Source organism: Echinops telfairi, unplaced genomic scaffold (genome assembly GCF_000313985.2).
Source record: "Echinops telfairi isolate 266 unplaced genomic scaffold, ASM31398v2 ScPeMD7_21;HRSCAF=78, whole genome shotgun sequence".
In the NCBI taxonomy this organism is placed as follows: domain Eukaryota; kingdom Metazoa; phylum Chordata; class Mammalia; order Afrosoricida; family Tenrecidae; genus Echinops; species Echinops telfairi.
This window is the reverse complement of record NW_022103918.1, coordinates 12,013,840-12,028,696: the sequence shown is the minus strand read 5'-3', so window position 1 is coordinate 12,028,696 and position 14,857 is coordinate 12,013,840. Positions and strand designations below refer to the sequence as shown.

At 41.5% G+C, this 14,857-nt stretch overlaps 1 protein-coding gene across 4 annotated transcripts in view; it reads left to right on the top strand.

Moving 5' to 3' along the window:
• The first annotated feature begins 815 nt into the window (after positions 1–815).
• The window catches only part of KRAS (KRAS proto-oncogene, GTPase), a 37,430-nt gene continuing 23,388 nt past the window's right edge, over positions 816–14,857 (top strand). For 2 of the 4 annotated variants that reach the window (XM_004699982.3, XM_004699981.4), the window contains exons 1-2: positions 875–955; positions 5,463–5,584. In XM_004699982.3, coding sequence (XP_004700039.1) covers positions 5,474–5,584 — 111 coding nt within the window. In that variant the 5' untranslated portion in view covers positions 875–955; positions 5,463–5,473. Of the gene's footprint in view, positions 956–5,286; positions 5,364–5,462; positions 5,585–14,857 lie in introns of those variants that run through there. The other 2 variants (XM_045288479.1, XM_045288478.1) reach the window with 2 other exon arrangements.

The following is a 14,857-nucleotide window of genomic DNA, read 5'->3' as shown; positions in this document are numbered from 1 at the left end:
GCTTCTTGGGCAATGGGGTACACTTGAGATGCCTTTTGGGGAGACTTGTGACGCGGCTTCAAAATACCAAGAAAAACTACCCTTCTCCTCCCTAATTCCATCCTGTAAACGCAGCTACGAGAGGGTTGCCTGAGCCTGGGACTAGGTTCCTGTGCTGTTAACATTAGCATCCAGGTGGCGACCTGGAATCCTCAGGGTGAAACGTCTGCTTCGTCTCTGCCTCGGTCGCGAAGTTGCTTTCCAGATTTGGTGATGCGTGTTTACTTCCACAATAAACGGTAGTCGGTGAATGTGCACCGCGGGGGTAGGGGGAGGGAATGCCGCAGCTCCCCGCGGCGACGGGATCGCGGTGCGGAGGCGTCTGCCGCGAGTCTAAAGTGCACGCAGCGGACGGAGACGCGGTCCGAGCCCACCGCTGTGGCGGTGTGGACCACTCAGACTCCGGAGTGAGTCCGGCAGTCCCTCCCCCTTGCGGAGGCTCCGCCCACGCCGCCCGGGCCCGTCCTCTCCACCGCCCCAGCCCCCCTCCTTCTTACGCTCGCCCGGCCCCCGCCCTCCGCCCTCCGCCCGCCGCCGCCCACTCCGGCACGGCCCCCGCCCTCCGCCGCCTGGCCCCCAGCCCTCCTCTCCGGCGGCCCTCGCCGGCTCCCTCTCTTCCCTCTTCTCACACCGCCCTCAACCGCTCCCTCCCCGCACGCGCGCCTGAAGAGGAATCGAGCGCGGAGCGCATCGATAGCTCTGCCCTCAGTGGCCGCCCGGCCCCGAACTCATCTGTGTGCTCGGGGCTCGACCTTCCTAGGCGGCGGCCGCGGCAGCGGAGGCAGCAGCGGCGGTGGCGGCTGCTCGGTCAGTCCCCCCCGGCCCCCGCCATTTCGGACTGGCAGCGAGCGAGGCGCGGACGCTGAAGGCGGCAGTGGGGGCCAGAGGTTCGGCGGCTCCCAGGTGCGGGAGAGAGGTACGGAGTGGGCCACCCCTCTCGGGGCCCCTGCCCCGGTCCCGACCCTCCGCGCCGGCGCCGGGAGGGGCCGGCGGCGAGTGAATGAATTAGGGGTCCCGGGCGGGGGCGCCGGCGCGGAGCCCAGGCGCGCGGGGGGTGGTCTGCAGGGGGAGGCGCGGCGAGTGAGGAATGGGCGGTGTGGGTCTGAAGAGGGTGAGGCTAGAGGCGGCCGCCGCTTCTGCTGCTTCCTGGACGGGGAACCCCTTCCTTCCTCCTCCCCGAGAGCCGCGGCTGGAGGCGGCCGGGGAGAAAGTCGCGGGCCGGGCCGGCTGCCCCGCGGGGCGACGGGGTGCGGTGGAGGTGAATCCCGAGGCGCCCCTGGCTTCCCGCCCCCTCGCTGTCCTTCCCTCGCCCTCTCCGTGCTCCCGCACCTTTTTTTCCTCCCTGCCCCGGCGCTCTTCTGCCTTGGTCTCTGCTTCTCTGCTGTGTCTAGCATCCCTAGGACGAAGGCATAAACTTCTCCCTCGAGCTCAGGCTGGTTGGATAATGGGCCTTTTCGATGTGGGGAAGGGATGTATGGGTGAGAAGGGAGGTCACGTTTAGGAAAAGAATCGAAAAGTGATCAGAGACCACTGTTTGAGGTTATTGTGTTTGGAAAAAATGCATCTGCAGCCCAGTTCCTGACTGCTCCCCTCCCCCATGTACGGGCTGTGACATTGCTGTGACCACAAAGGAGGAGGTGGAGATAGAGATGGTGGTGGAAGAACAGGTGGCCAACACCCTACACGTAAAGAATGAGTCTGTGACCTGCAGTGAAAAGGAAAAAGTTAATCCCAAAAGGTTTGCCTTGCTTTATCGAGTTAAAACACTTGCAGAAAACCTGCAGGGCACAAGCGAGGCCTTTTCTTTGCCAGTTGAGTGGTGCAGCCAGCAATAGCTGAAATAATATTTGAAGTTTAATTGGCTTGTGCATGTTCTGCGCCTTCTCTATATTACCCGTGTCATTACAGATGTCTTGCCTATCCCAAGAGTTATTATAGTACTCCGTTTGACAGCACGCATGCAGTTAAAATTTTTTTAAAAAATTTAACTGACTTACAGAGGTGTTGGTTTTAGCAATAGACCCAATTAACTACCTGAAACAACTTAAGCAGGGGCGTGGTGTAGCTGGTCTTAAACCTAGCCTTCTTAAATCTTAATACTCATCAAAACAAGGGATTGGGTACAGAAATGCACCTTTTACTTTTACACAATATGCATACTTTGCAATGAAAAAAATCACTCAAGATGATAAAAATGCGTGTGTGTGTGTGTGTGTGTGTGTGTGTGTGTGTGGGGTGTCTGTTTGTAATCTTCATCTGTGAGTCCTGGTATTGTACTAGTTAGGTGTTGGGTTGCTAGCCGAAAGGTTGGCGGTTCGCACCTACCAGCCGCTCTGCAGAAGGCAGGTGTAGCAATAAGCTTGTGTAAAGTCTACAGCTTTGGAAATCCTGTGGGCAGTTGAAGGTTATGCTGAGTGGGAATTACCTTGATGCCTATGGGTTTGGTTTCTTTTCTTTTTCTTTTTGGTAATTATCTCAACCATATGTCTGCTGTCACTTTCAAGTGGCCAGGGCTGAAATGCTGGCTTGAACATTTGACAGACTATAGACATGAAATAGAGCTGATGTCAGTACTGTTTACTTTGAGGCTGTAGTTACCTACAGGCATACTGGGTTTTAAGAGAGCTGGCAAATAGTAATTACATTTTATGAGAAAGGTAAGTTTAAAATTTTTGTTTTGCTCAACACAATTTGTTGAGGTCCAGCCTAGTTTCACCCCTTGTTAGCTTCTGTAAACTTGAGTGTGGGAGGCTTTTCTGGGCTGTGATCTCCAATAAGATTCCTTTGGAACTCATTTCACTTTAATGGACTTAAATATTACTTGGTTATTAATTGATTAAGGCTTTCCCTTCTCCCCTCCAAACAAGCACAGTGTAAACAAGTAGACCAGAAAGCTTATGTCTCTGAATTCACACATGCATATACTTCCAACATCTCATCTGTCCACAGTGTCCTCTAGGCTAGCAAACTTTCTGGTCTTAGGTCCTTTTTATACTCCTAAGAACTATTGACCCCCAAAGAGCTTTGATTTATATGAGGTGTATGAGCAGTTACCATATTAGAAACTAAAACAATGCCTTTATTAATTCATTTAAAAATGGAAACAAATTCATTGCATGTAACAAAATTCTATATAAAAAATGATTAACCAAAATCCAGGCAAAAATTAATGAGACGAGTATTTCACACTTTTGCAAATCTCTTTAATGTTTGGGTTAATAGAAGACATCTGGATTCTCATATGTGCTTCTGCATTCAATCTATTACAATCACATCTGGAAAATTCTACACTTGTGAAAATAGGAGTGAAAAGGGCAAGCCACATCTTAGTGTTATTGTAAAAATATTTTTGACCTCTTGGGCTCCCCAAAAGGTCAAATAGGAACCTCTAGGGGTTCTAGACCACACAGAGAACTGCTTTTCTAGGTTATCCAAAGTGGGCATTTTTTTTTTTGTTTAGTTTGCTTGTTTGGGTGGGGGTTGGTCGAGTGGAAGTAGAGGATATATTTTGGTGTGATATTTCTTCTCCATCCTCTTTGAACATGCTATTTAGGAAAGACCAATTGCTAGAAAGGGGCATCATGTTTTGGAGGAGAGGGTCAGAGGAAGCAAGGGACTCCTTCAATAAAATTGATTAACACTAACCCCAACAACATAAGATAGTGCAGAGCTGGCAGAAATTTTTCTGTTACACATAAAGCCATTATGATTCAGAACTGACTGGATTGCAATTAACAATAACTCATAACAGCACCCCCGTTTGCTGTGGCGCACGCCTGAAGTCCACAGTGGAGGCACGCAGGATATGATGGCATGTGTGAGGGCTCCTGAGGAAGCACTAGGCAAGAAGCAAGCAAGGCCAGGTGGAGGAAGGTGTGAGCCACAGACCCGTGATGTAGCTGGTGTTTAGACCCAATGCTCTACGAAGGCCATCGTTTGACCAACCAGATGATTATTATTCTGGTGCCTCTTTGCATCATTCTTGCTCTTCATTTACCATGAATCAGAATTGACTCTGTGACAGTGGATTTTATTTGGACAGTTCTTTCTCTTCAGTGGATTGGGTTGACGAGTTTATCTACCCTGTATATGTACTTACATTTGTTCACTTGGAATTACTTGTCGTGGGATGTGTGTAAACACTTTTCCTGCATTTTACTCCTTATTTGTAATAATATGGAGTTCATGAGGGAAAGAGGATAGAATTAAACATTTCATTTTAATTTTAAAGATTTGAACTGCTCACTAAAAATTTTTATTCTAGTTTTACTTGTAACATCGGATTTCATTTTCAATCTTTGCTCGTTAACAGTCCAAGTTACCTGTATATATTATACCCACTGGGAGACAGTTTATAAGTATGAAGTAAACATCGTGTTGATTATTGAGAAATATGTACATCGTTTTAAAATTTCCTTTTATTAAAAACTGTCTTGACTTTTGTTTTATACGATTACATTTTTTCTCATGCAAAAGTTGTTATTCACTAATACATGATTACGTATTGTGATTGATGATCGTGTCACCTATCATAAACCCAAACCTTCTGCCATCAAGTTAATTCCAACCCATAGCAACCCAATACAGAGTTTCTGAACTGAAGACCTTTATGGCAACAGCCAGCCAGCTTCATCTTTCTCCTGAGGGAGCTGCTGGTGAGTTTGAACTGCAGACTCTGGTTTGTAGCTCAACACATAGCCTGTAGCACCTCAATCCAGAATTCTCTTTTAACGCCATTATTTTTCCCCATCAAATGTCTTACAGATTGACATATCAACAAATTTCATTCATTATATGCGTCAGTGTCTCAATTTCAGTGTGACCAACTTGTTGTGACAGCCCCCTTGCCCTTATTCTGATTCTAGCTACTTCTCCAGAACTATAAAGATTATTATTATTTTTTATACCTTGGCTCCATAAAAGACCCTCTTAGCATATCCACGTCTACCTCTTAAAGAGGAGAGTCAACTAGAAATACTGCAGCCACAGGCATGGAGATAGCTGTCAAGGAGTTTTGTGTGGGTGTTTCTGCAGGGTAGAGAGCACTGTAGTGCAGACTTGGACTGAGTGAAGTCTTGATGTGTCCCTTTGAGAGCCATTGGCTGCTATAGAACAGCAGACTGGCTGTTTGGATTGAGTAACCTGAATACAAGATAAAAGATAAAAGAACGAACGGTCTGTGTTTTGAAAGCATTTTTCTCAGATGTTGATAGAGGAGTTTATAAATGAATTACATAAGGTTCATTACAATACTTCTATTTTGTCAACTGAAATGCTCATCGTTGAATTTTGTAAGACATTTTGAAATAATTCTCTATGTGAAGGTGAGTTTGTGTTACGTTATTGACAGAAGGTATGAATTATGTTAATCTTGGGTGTGACATGTTCTAATTTAGCCACATTTCTGTTATTTTTATCATAAGGCCTGCTGAAAATGACTGAATATAAACTTGTGGTAGTTGGAGCTGGTGGCGTAGGCAAGAGTGCCTTGACGATACAGCTAATTCAGAATCACTTTGTGGATGAATATGATCCTACGATAGAGGTAAACCTTGTTTTAATATTATGGACACTGAATTGTGCAGGCCCAGCCTTTGGTACCCAGAAAAGTTTGTTTGATCGTTTTGTGAGCACTTACTTATCTGAAAGCAATTTTATTATGCTGACATATACTTAGGCTTCAAGGCTTTAACTCTGGTTACATGAACCCCTGTAAATATGGGCAGGCTTACATCTTTCACAAAATATCAAGGACCTTGATCTGTTCTTTATGTCAGTATTTGGGTTTTCTCATTTTACGTATATATGAGAGTTTGGTGAGACAGTGAAAATGTAAGGTTGCATCTTAATATGTACCTAAAAGTCATGTTTCTATGTTGCTAATGTGGGTTTGTTGGTCTTTGGACTTCACATGCAAACATTAGAATTGGTTTCTGCTGGGGAAATAAAATAGTTTGATGGGTGATTTCTTAAACACTTAATTTGTGTTTTTCCCTCTACACTAAAGTAGTTGATGACACCTGGCAGTCTGATGAATTTTGTAAAGCTCATTCTTTGCTAAGGGTGCTGCTGCTAAATCCTTACCTTTGCTCTCCGGTCCTTTTAAAATTTGCCGTAGGAAATGTGATGATTGCTGTTATTGCAACTTGAGTAACAAAAACACTCTTACAGATTATTTTAATTTTGTGAAAATGTACAAAAAGTTAAAGGCCAGCAGCAAAATAGCAGAATGAAGGCCTGGAGTAGACACCGAGTGGTCAAGGAGTGTTTCCTGATGTCTTCTGACAGCATTACGGTCAAGTTATTGTCGACAGATAAGGATTGAATTAATCCCAGAGACATACTGGCGGGAGGTTCCCCAACTGCCTTGCTAACGTATTTTCATAATGTGATTTTTGCATACTTTATGCATAATCTGACTCTGACTCTATGTTGTAATTAACATCAGTGAATTGAGACCCAAGTGTTTCAGCTCATCTTTGAAGTAGCTTTTCTTAATGTTGTCAGATTATATTTTAGCCTTCTTTACTCCAGGTTTAGCAATTTAATCCCTAGCCTTTCTTCTAGACCTGATGTACCAAGTGAAAAATTAGTTCTGAAAAAGTTCCCAGAGTTCTCCTTGCTGTAGAATCTAGAACAGGTTCGAGGGTCCTATGGAACTGTTGTGCACTGACATGGGATCTGAGGCCGTTGGATGTTTGAGGGAGATAGTTATTCCATTTAGAACTCTGAGGATTTATTAGGAAATGGCAATTAGCCATTTTATCCTGTAAAAAATGGTGAAAGTGCTCATTTGAAAAGATTTTATGTAAATATAGAAATAGGTTTTATTTGGCTTTGAATGTGTAAGCATTTAGCTAAGTAAAGGGAAATAGTTCTATCCTTCCTTGTAGACAATGTATATAATGGTCACTATAGAATTACTCTTCCAGATCACTTCACAACTTTGTGTGTTTACATTCTTTTTACTTTCCTTTCCCCTGAGGATTGGGTAGTTCATCTATTTCAATCCACAGTCCAAAGGCAGGTTTATTTGGCATACTCTATCATTGAAATCATGTGTCAAAGGAAGTTTCAATAGAACTCAGGTTTAAGTATGGAAGTTTTCCTGGGATTTTAGAAGATGATTTTAACAGAAGAGTTCTTCTATCTTCTCCAAAAGTCTTGAGAAATTGCATTACACTTTTTTTCCTTTCAGGGTAAATGACTGCTATATAAAATAGATACAGAATCTTTTGCCACAGTTTAAAAGTAACAATGTAAATAAAGCTAATAGTTAATGCTTTATAACCAGGGAAGTTAGGGAACGTTTCTACACTCTGAACAAACGCCTAACTCCGACTCTGACTTCTGCCAGACTAGAGGATTTAACTCTAGGAAGCATTGATTATTTGTGAACTTTGAAACTGACACTCTCTCACTAGTTAAACCACCTGGGACAAGGTCTCTGGGATTGTCTCTTATCTCCCAAATCACTGCGAGCTTCTGAGGGAACTGACAGAAGTTCTTGGTCTAATATAGTAACAAAGAAAGGCAAGTGCATTTAGTGATGTATTTCAATAGTTGATTAAAATGTTGCTTTGGTCTTTTGGGGACAAGTTTAAGAAGGAAAAGAAGTTTCATTGTTCCTGCTAGATTTTGATTGGTGAATATTCTGGGCTGGAGGGAGCATAAGAGAAGACATGGACCTTGGACGTTTGGAATCCTCATCAGTTTTGCTACATTAAAACAACTGGAAAGAATGTTTCTCAGATTTTTAAAAATCGAGTAATAGCATATTTGCTAGTGCTTTAGAATTTACCTTGGCTTCACTTTGACATAGATAAAAGAGGAGGGACATTGTTTCTTTCGTCTGACAGATAAAATGGTCTCCGAGAGGCTGCACCACACCTGGGGAGGGGAGGGGGGGATCACATTGGTTGCTGCCTTGTCAAGTCCAACTCATAGGGAATCAAAAGGACAGAGTAGAACTGCCCAGTTGAGTTTTGAAGGCTGTAAATCATAAAGGCTGTAAGCCATAAAGGAAGTAGATTGCCTCTTCTCCCATGAAGCATCTGGTGAATTTGAATGGCTGACCTTTCAGTTTATAACAGCCAAGTGCTTAACACTGTCCCACTAAGGGTTCTTGTAACTCCCCTAATATGAGTTTAAATGAGTATGTGGTGGAACCCAGGTGTTCGGAGACCAAATTAGGTGGAATTTCCACTTGTTTAACTTGTGCCCTTAGATAACTTCTTAATAGTGAAAAATGTGTTGTCTTGCAAGCTCAGCTGAAAAAATGTATTTATAATAATTATAATTTTTACTAAATTTAAACTACTATCTAATGGCACCTTAACCGCATAGGGCAAAGCCTTATATTATGATGCAGAATTAAAAAGGTCTGGCACATAAATGCACAGCATGTTGTTTGAGGCCCTGCATATGATAATCCCTTCTGTTTTAATTCTGAATTTTTTATAATTAGCTTTTATGAAGTCCATCAAAGGGTTCCAAATCTTTTATGAAGTCCATAAAAGAGTTCCAAAGGGAGTCTCTGACAAACAGTGTTTAAAACACAAATGTGTGCTTTGATAGTTTAGGCATCCCTTGTTATTAGCAAGCATATCCTCTGAATTGTTTTTTCCAGGAGAAAATTTAGTGGAAAAGAAAAATCTAACTTTAAGAAAATGCAGGAGAATATAGACATACAAAGATCAGAATGATTAGTTGATCAGTGGAAAAGCGCATGTTAAATATCTACTGGATGTAATATGCTGATATAAGTAAATATAGTAAGAAATATTTTTTCCAGGATTCTGATTCACTGGAAGGTGTATGCTTCTATTATTGTAGCATTTATAATCCAAGAATTATGCTTTTTGTTGATGAAAGTTTCCTTCTCAGTAAGGAAGAATTGATTCACAATTGGCTGATTTGTTTTATTTTTAGTACTTTGAGCTACAGAATATTCACCAGCATTTATCAATTTCCTTAATTTAATTTTTTTCTGTGCTAATTGAAGAATTCATTTACATGTGGTTAAGGTATCTAGATGACAGAGCGTTTGCACTGTTAAATCAATATTGAGTAGTATTAAAAAAAGCCTTGTATAGTGTAAGGTCCTATTTTTCTGGTTCTGTACATCATATACATCACAATGTTCACAATGGGGGAGTATATAATACATCAGTAATTCAGAGTGGGTTTGTGTGTGTGTGTATGTATACCAGTACACACATATATATACACACACATACATACATACGCACACATATACGAGGGGGTACACCCCAAAACTGAAATTTTTTTCAAAGCTATGTATTTAAATTTTTTTACAAAACTACCTTAACCACCTTCAAAGTATTCTCCATTCTACACTTAATACATTTGTCAAACCAGTGATTCCACTCTTGGAAACATTTTTCAAATTCATCTGTTTGGATGGTTGACAGCACCTCCCTTGCTTTTTTCTTTGTCTTCTACTTAATCAAATTGCTGTCCTTTCATGTTCCTCTTCATTCTTGGAAACAAAAAGAAGTTGCATTGAGTAAGGTCAGGTGAGTAAGGTGCACAGAGCAAGAGGGGCATGCTCTTTTTTTTGGCCAAAAACAGCTCACTGAGATGGCTGTGTGAGCAGGCGTATTGTTGTGATGGCAAAAAAAATGCCCTATCTGCCACAGATCAGGCCTTTTTTGTCACACACTGTTAGGCAATTTTTTCAGAACCTCTGAATAGAAAGCTTGAGTAACAATCTGACTCGGTAAAAGATCTCCAAATGCACTGTGACCAGACATTTTAATCTGTTTAGGCCAGCGGTTCTCCACTCCTTTGGGGGTCGAACGACCCTTGCACAGGGGTCACCTAAAACCATTGGAAAACACATAAATATTTCATAATATATAATTACATATTGTTTTGTGATTAATCATTATGCTTTAATTATGTTTTTATGTTCAATTTGTAACAATGAAAATACATCCTGCATATCAGATATTTACCTTATGATTCATAACAGTAGCAAAATTACAGTTATGAAGTAGCAACAAAAATAATTTTATGGTTGGGGGGTCACCACAACATGAGGAACTGTATTCAAGGTTGCGCATTAGGAAGGTTGAGAACCACCGGTTTAGGAGGTTGACAGACATCCAGAATGAGGTTTATCACCAATTGACATTTCATCTTTCATGAAATGAGAAAACCACTCGTATACTTGAATTTTTCCCATAGCGCTATCCGTGTAAGTTGTGTTCAGCATTATAACAGCTTCTGCGGCATTTTCCTGGAGCAGGAAACAATTTCACAGCTGCACACTGTTCTCTTAAATCGGCCATCACAAAAAACAAGGTTCGAACAAAACTGCTCTTACAAAAAAATTCACTGAGACCAAAGAGATCTTCCCAGGTGACACCACTACTGGATGTACAGACTCAGAGTGAGTTGCTGGAAGCTTGCCTAGGCAGGAAAAATGCATATTATGAAATCTATGCCCAGTACAATTCCAGTTTTGGGGGGGTACCCCCTCATGTGCATATATACGTATTATGTAATCAGTAGTTCATAATGGGTGGTGTATCCTGTCGTCCTCCCTACCCCCCAACAGTTGCTGGAGAGCGAGTCCATTGTTATAACTTGCTGGTGAAGGCTACTAGTGGGATCTAGGGTAACTAGAAGCAAAGGTGCTGTTAAACTTCCCATGGTACACATGACAGTCCCACGAGAAAGTGTTAGCTAATGCAAAGTGTCACTATTGCCAGACTGGAAACTTTGATATGTCACATTCAGTTTAAACACCCTTCAAAAAGGTGACCAGACGACCCCCTTTTGGCGGGACAGTCCCGATTTTTAACAATTTTTCTCGCGTTTTGCGGCGTTTTAAAAAAGTCCCGATTTTTGGAAAGAATGCACCACAAGCTAGGGTATACAGTTTTCGGCTGCCATGTGGCTATTTCACCAGGATATGAGTTTTATCAATGGTGTCCCACTTTACCAATGTTAAAATCTGCTCACCTTACCCTTAAATCGTCAAATTCAAGCCCCTTATAAAAGGTTTGTCAGATTTATTTTGAACATGACATAGATTTAACCTGTATCTAACTTTTGTAAATTAAAAAATAGGCATTTACTTAATGTTTACATAATGTCAAATAAAATATGTATTTACTTAACATTGTCTTAAAATAAGGTATGGGAATTTTGTAAAAGCCTTTCTGCTCAAGGCTGTGGCCCGGCCCTTCCTCCTTTCAAATGAGTGCCCTCTACTGGTCAGTTTATTTGCTCTTGTACTAAATAACAAGGAAATCCTTACTTTGGGTGTCTTCATATTTAAATGGTGGGTATAATCAGTTTATAAATGCATACGTTTCATTTAAATGGTGGGTATAATCAGTTTATAAATGCATACGTTTCATTTAATAGTCTTATTTTCTGTTAATTTTAAAAAATATATAATTTTTGTTTATTCTGTGCTAAATTTAGCATAGACTACTGAGTGGACTAGTTCTCCAGCTACAAACCAGTGGCATTAGATTGATTTCCACCTCACTTCCACTCTGTCAGGCAGAGTTGGTTATGTTGGGCCGCTAACCCAGAGGTCATCTGTTTGAAACCAACAGTCTCAGAAACCCACAGGGACAGTTCAACTCTGTTCCATAGGGTCCTTGTGAGTAGAGTGGACTAGGTAGGGCTAATTAACTAATTACACAAGTGAATGCATTCCAACTAATTAATTACAGTAGTAAATTCACTGAGGAAGGGGCTTGGGCAATGCTGCATTGTTAATGCTAATTGAGCTAACTTTGAGGAAATAAAAGTGGTTCTGTGGTCTCTGAATTTCCTTACTGTGGATGCAGGAGATGCCTCTCAACACAGGCCTTCGAGTTACTCTTTGGTGTTAGAAGCACCTATGCAAATGTGCCAAATGGTGAAATGTCACCTTTTGTCGATTTTATAGAACTCTCCCATAGTGTGGATATGATTTTTAGAATGAAAAATATCACAAAATGTTGGCACTATATTTTGGTATTAGACATGAGTATTAAAAATTAGTGGGCATGTTTTAGTCACTGTTGAGTCCTTATGAACACAAAGCATTAAAAGCATACAGATGAACACTGGCCATGGAAATAAATGAAAGAAAAAAATGTTTTCCCATAGTTTGACCTCAAGATTCTAGTGTTAGCAACCCAACATTACCTTAATTCAGTAAGTATTATTCTCTGTCTTCTTTGGACCAGGCAGTCTTCGCAGGAGTTGGTAATGCACTGAGAAACAAAAGTGAAGGGTTCTTGCCTTGGTGGCTTACAGAAACCCAGGCTCTCTGGGCTCTGATCCTGGTTACTGTATGTACTCGTGTATAAGCCGAATTCTTCAGCACATTGTTTATGCCGTTTTTGTGGTAAAATGCTGATATTCGGGTCAGCTTATACTCGAGTTTACGCGGTGAGTTTAGCTGTCATTGAGTCGATTCCGTCTCGTGGCAGCTGCACAGAGTAGAACGGCACCTTGGGGTTTTTAAGGATATGCCTTAAAAGAACAAGCTCATTAGCCCTGTCTTCTGAGGTGTGCTCAGATTTCAGTCTTGGCTAGAAGTGGAGCAGATTGCCATTTATGTCACCCAGGGACTTCCTAAAAGACAAAGCCTTTAAAATAAGATATATATAATTAGGTTCAGAGTCCATGGGCAGCATAAAAAATCAAACCAGCCTCACTGCCATTGAGTCAGTGCTGACTCATAGCGACCCTCACTGGGTTTCCCGGACTGTCACTGTTTGTGGGAGTAGAAAGCTCAGTCTTTCTCCCTCGGAGTTGCTGGTGGTGTCTAACTGCCAACCGTGTCGATTACAGCCCACTGCCAGGGCTCAAAGGTGCTTCACAGCCTTAAAGACCCTTTGGAGCAGGTCTATTTTGTATACCTGGGATCACTGGCAGTCAGGATCAACTTTAATGACTACTAATAACATATTAGAAGACAGGAGATTCTTTGCATTTCTTATTATTGCCTCAAAGATTCTAGGTTAATTGAACAGTATATTGTGATCTTAAGGTAAGACAATTAGTGGAAATGGATAGAAGAAATAAAATATTAGGGAGAAATAAGGAGAGACATAGTTAATGCCTACCCAAGATAGTTTTTAACATTTTACTTTGAAAAAATTTCAAACTTAGAGATAACTATTAGAAAATATGACCACACCTTTTATCTTCAATAGTAGTTAATGCTTTGCCTCATTTGTTTCTCTCTGTGTATGTACATCTGTATATTCATGTCTATTCAAATGCATACATATAAGTGAATACACAGGACAAGGCCCACATGTCATGACCTTTTACCTCTAAACGTCTACCATCTAAGATCGTGGCCTGCAAGACTAGTTGTACGTTAGCTGGTCAAATCCAGTGTGTCTCCTGTATTTTTTAAGGAAAGCTGTATTTGTGTACAGCCATGTTCATCATGCCTACATACGGTCTATGACTGCTTTCACACTGTTAACAATGGCCAAGGTGAGTAGTTGCAACAGTAACTGTATGGCCTGCAAAGCCTAAAAATATTTATCAGGGCAGAAAAAGTTTGTTGACCCAACCCTAACAACAAAAATATTTCTTATGTAACCATAATGCAATGATAAATTTTAGGAAACCAATTTTTATTCTCTCTGATTTAGCACCAAGAGATTAGTTATATCGTAGCATCTCTTTTAATGTAGAACTATTGATGACTGTTTTTTGTCTTTCAGGAAAATGGCCCTTTTAAAGAATTTAAGCTAGTGCGGTAGCATGGCTTGCAGTGTAGGTCTGCCTGACTGTCTCGTCTGCTCTGGTGTGGGTTAAGCAGTCTGGGCAGGGGCACTCCCCCAGTGGTGTCTGTCTTTCTGAGGCCGTCACACCAGGGGCACATGTTGCTGGCTTATTGATGACGTTAATGTCGATTATTTAGTCAGGGTGATGTCTGCAGATTGTTCTCTGTAAAAGTATCTTTCTCTTACTGTTAATAAGTACTCTGTGGGGAGATACTTTGAGGCTATAAATATCCTCTTCTACAACCTATTTGCTACCCAGTGGGGCTTAGTATCCACGGACAATTCTTGCCTGGATAAATTATTGCCCTAGTGGTTGCCGAATGGTAATCATTTCACTCACATTGTGTCTACATTTATCATTGGCATCCACCGCAATTAAGTACTCTTTTCTTTCCTCGTTTGTTTGTTTTGTCTGTTTTATGTGTATTATTAGTATGGAATCATGGATTCTTTTTTTATGCGATGTGTTAAAAGTCCATTTCTCGAATGATTGATTTGTTGCTCAAAATTTGTTTTTGTTAGGGCTAGTGGAATCCTTGTAAGCTGGCTTCTTGCTGTATGCATCCCTTTGACAAGTCATCATTGTTTTTTTGTGAGCCATTTCTAACTTTCGGGCACGACATGTTCCCAGGTGCACCTTTATCTTTGTCCCTGCCTGGGATGTACCCGTTTGTCCCAAAAGCCCTGCATTTCCTCTACATAGGCAGTGATATCTAGAAATTAAGACCTGGGTATTAAGTGTTTTTATAGGTAGGCCATCTCTACTGCATCTAGGTCCTTTGATTGGCCAGAGCTAGGAAATACTTTATTTCATGAGTTTATCATCTTGTCCTTGCTTTCCCCTTCTCCCATGGTGTAGAGCCATTGTTCCCTGCCCTCAACATGCTAGTGTTTGTTTTCGCATTTAATTGTTTACATTTCATGCCTCTTTCCAAACATTTGCTTTCCACTTAAGCCCCTGGCATCAGCTCCTCATTTTTCCCCTCCCTCCCTGCTCCCCCTTCCTTCATGAACCCTTGATAATTTATAAATTATTG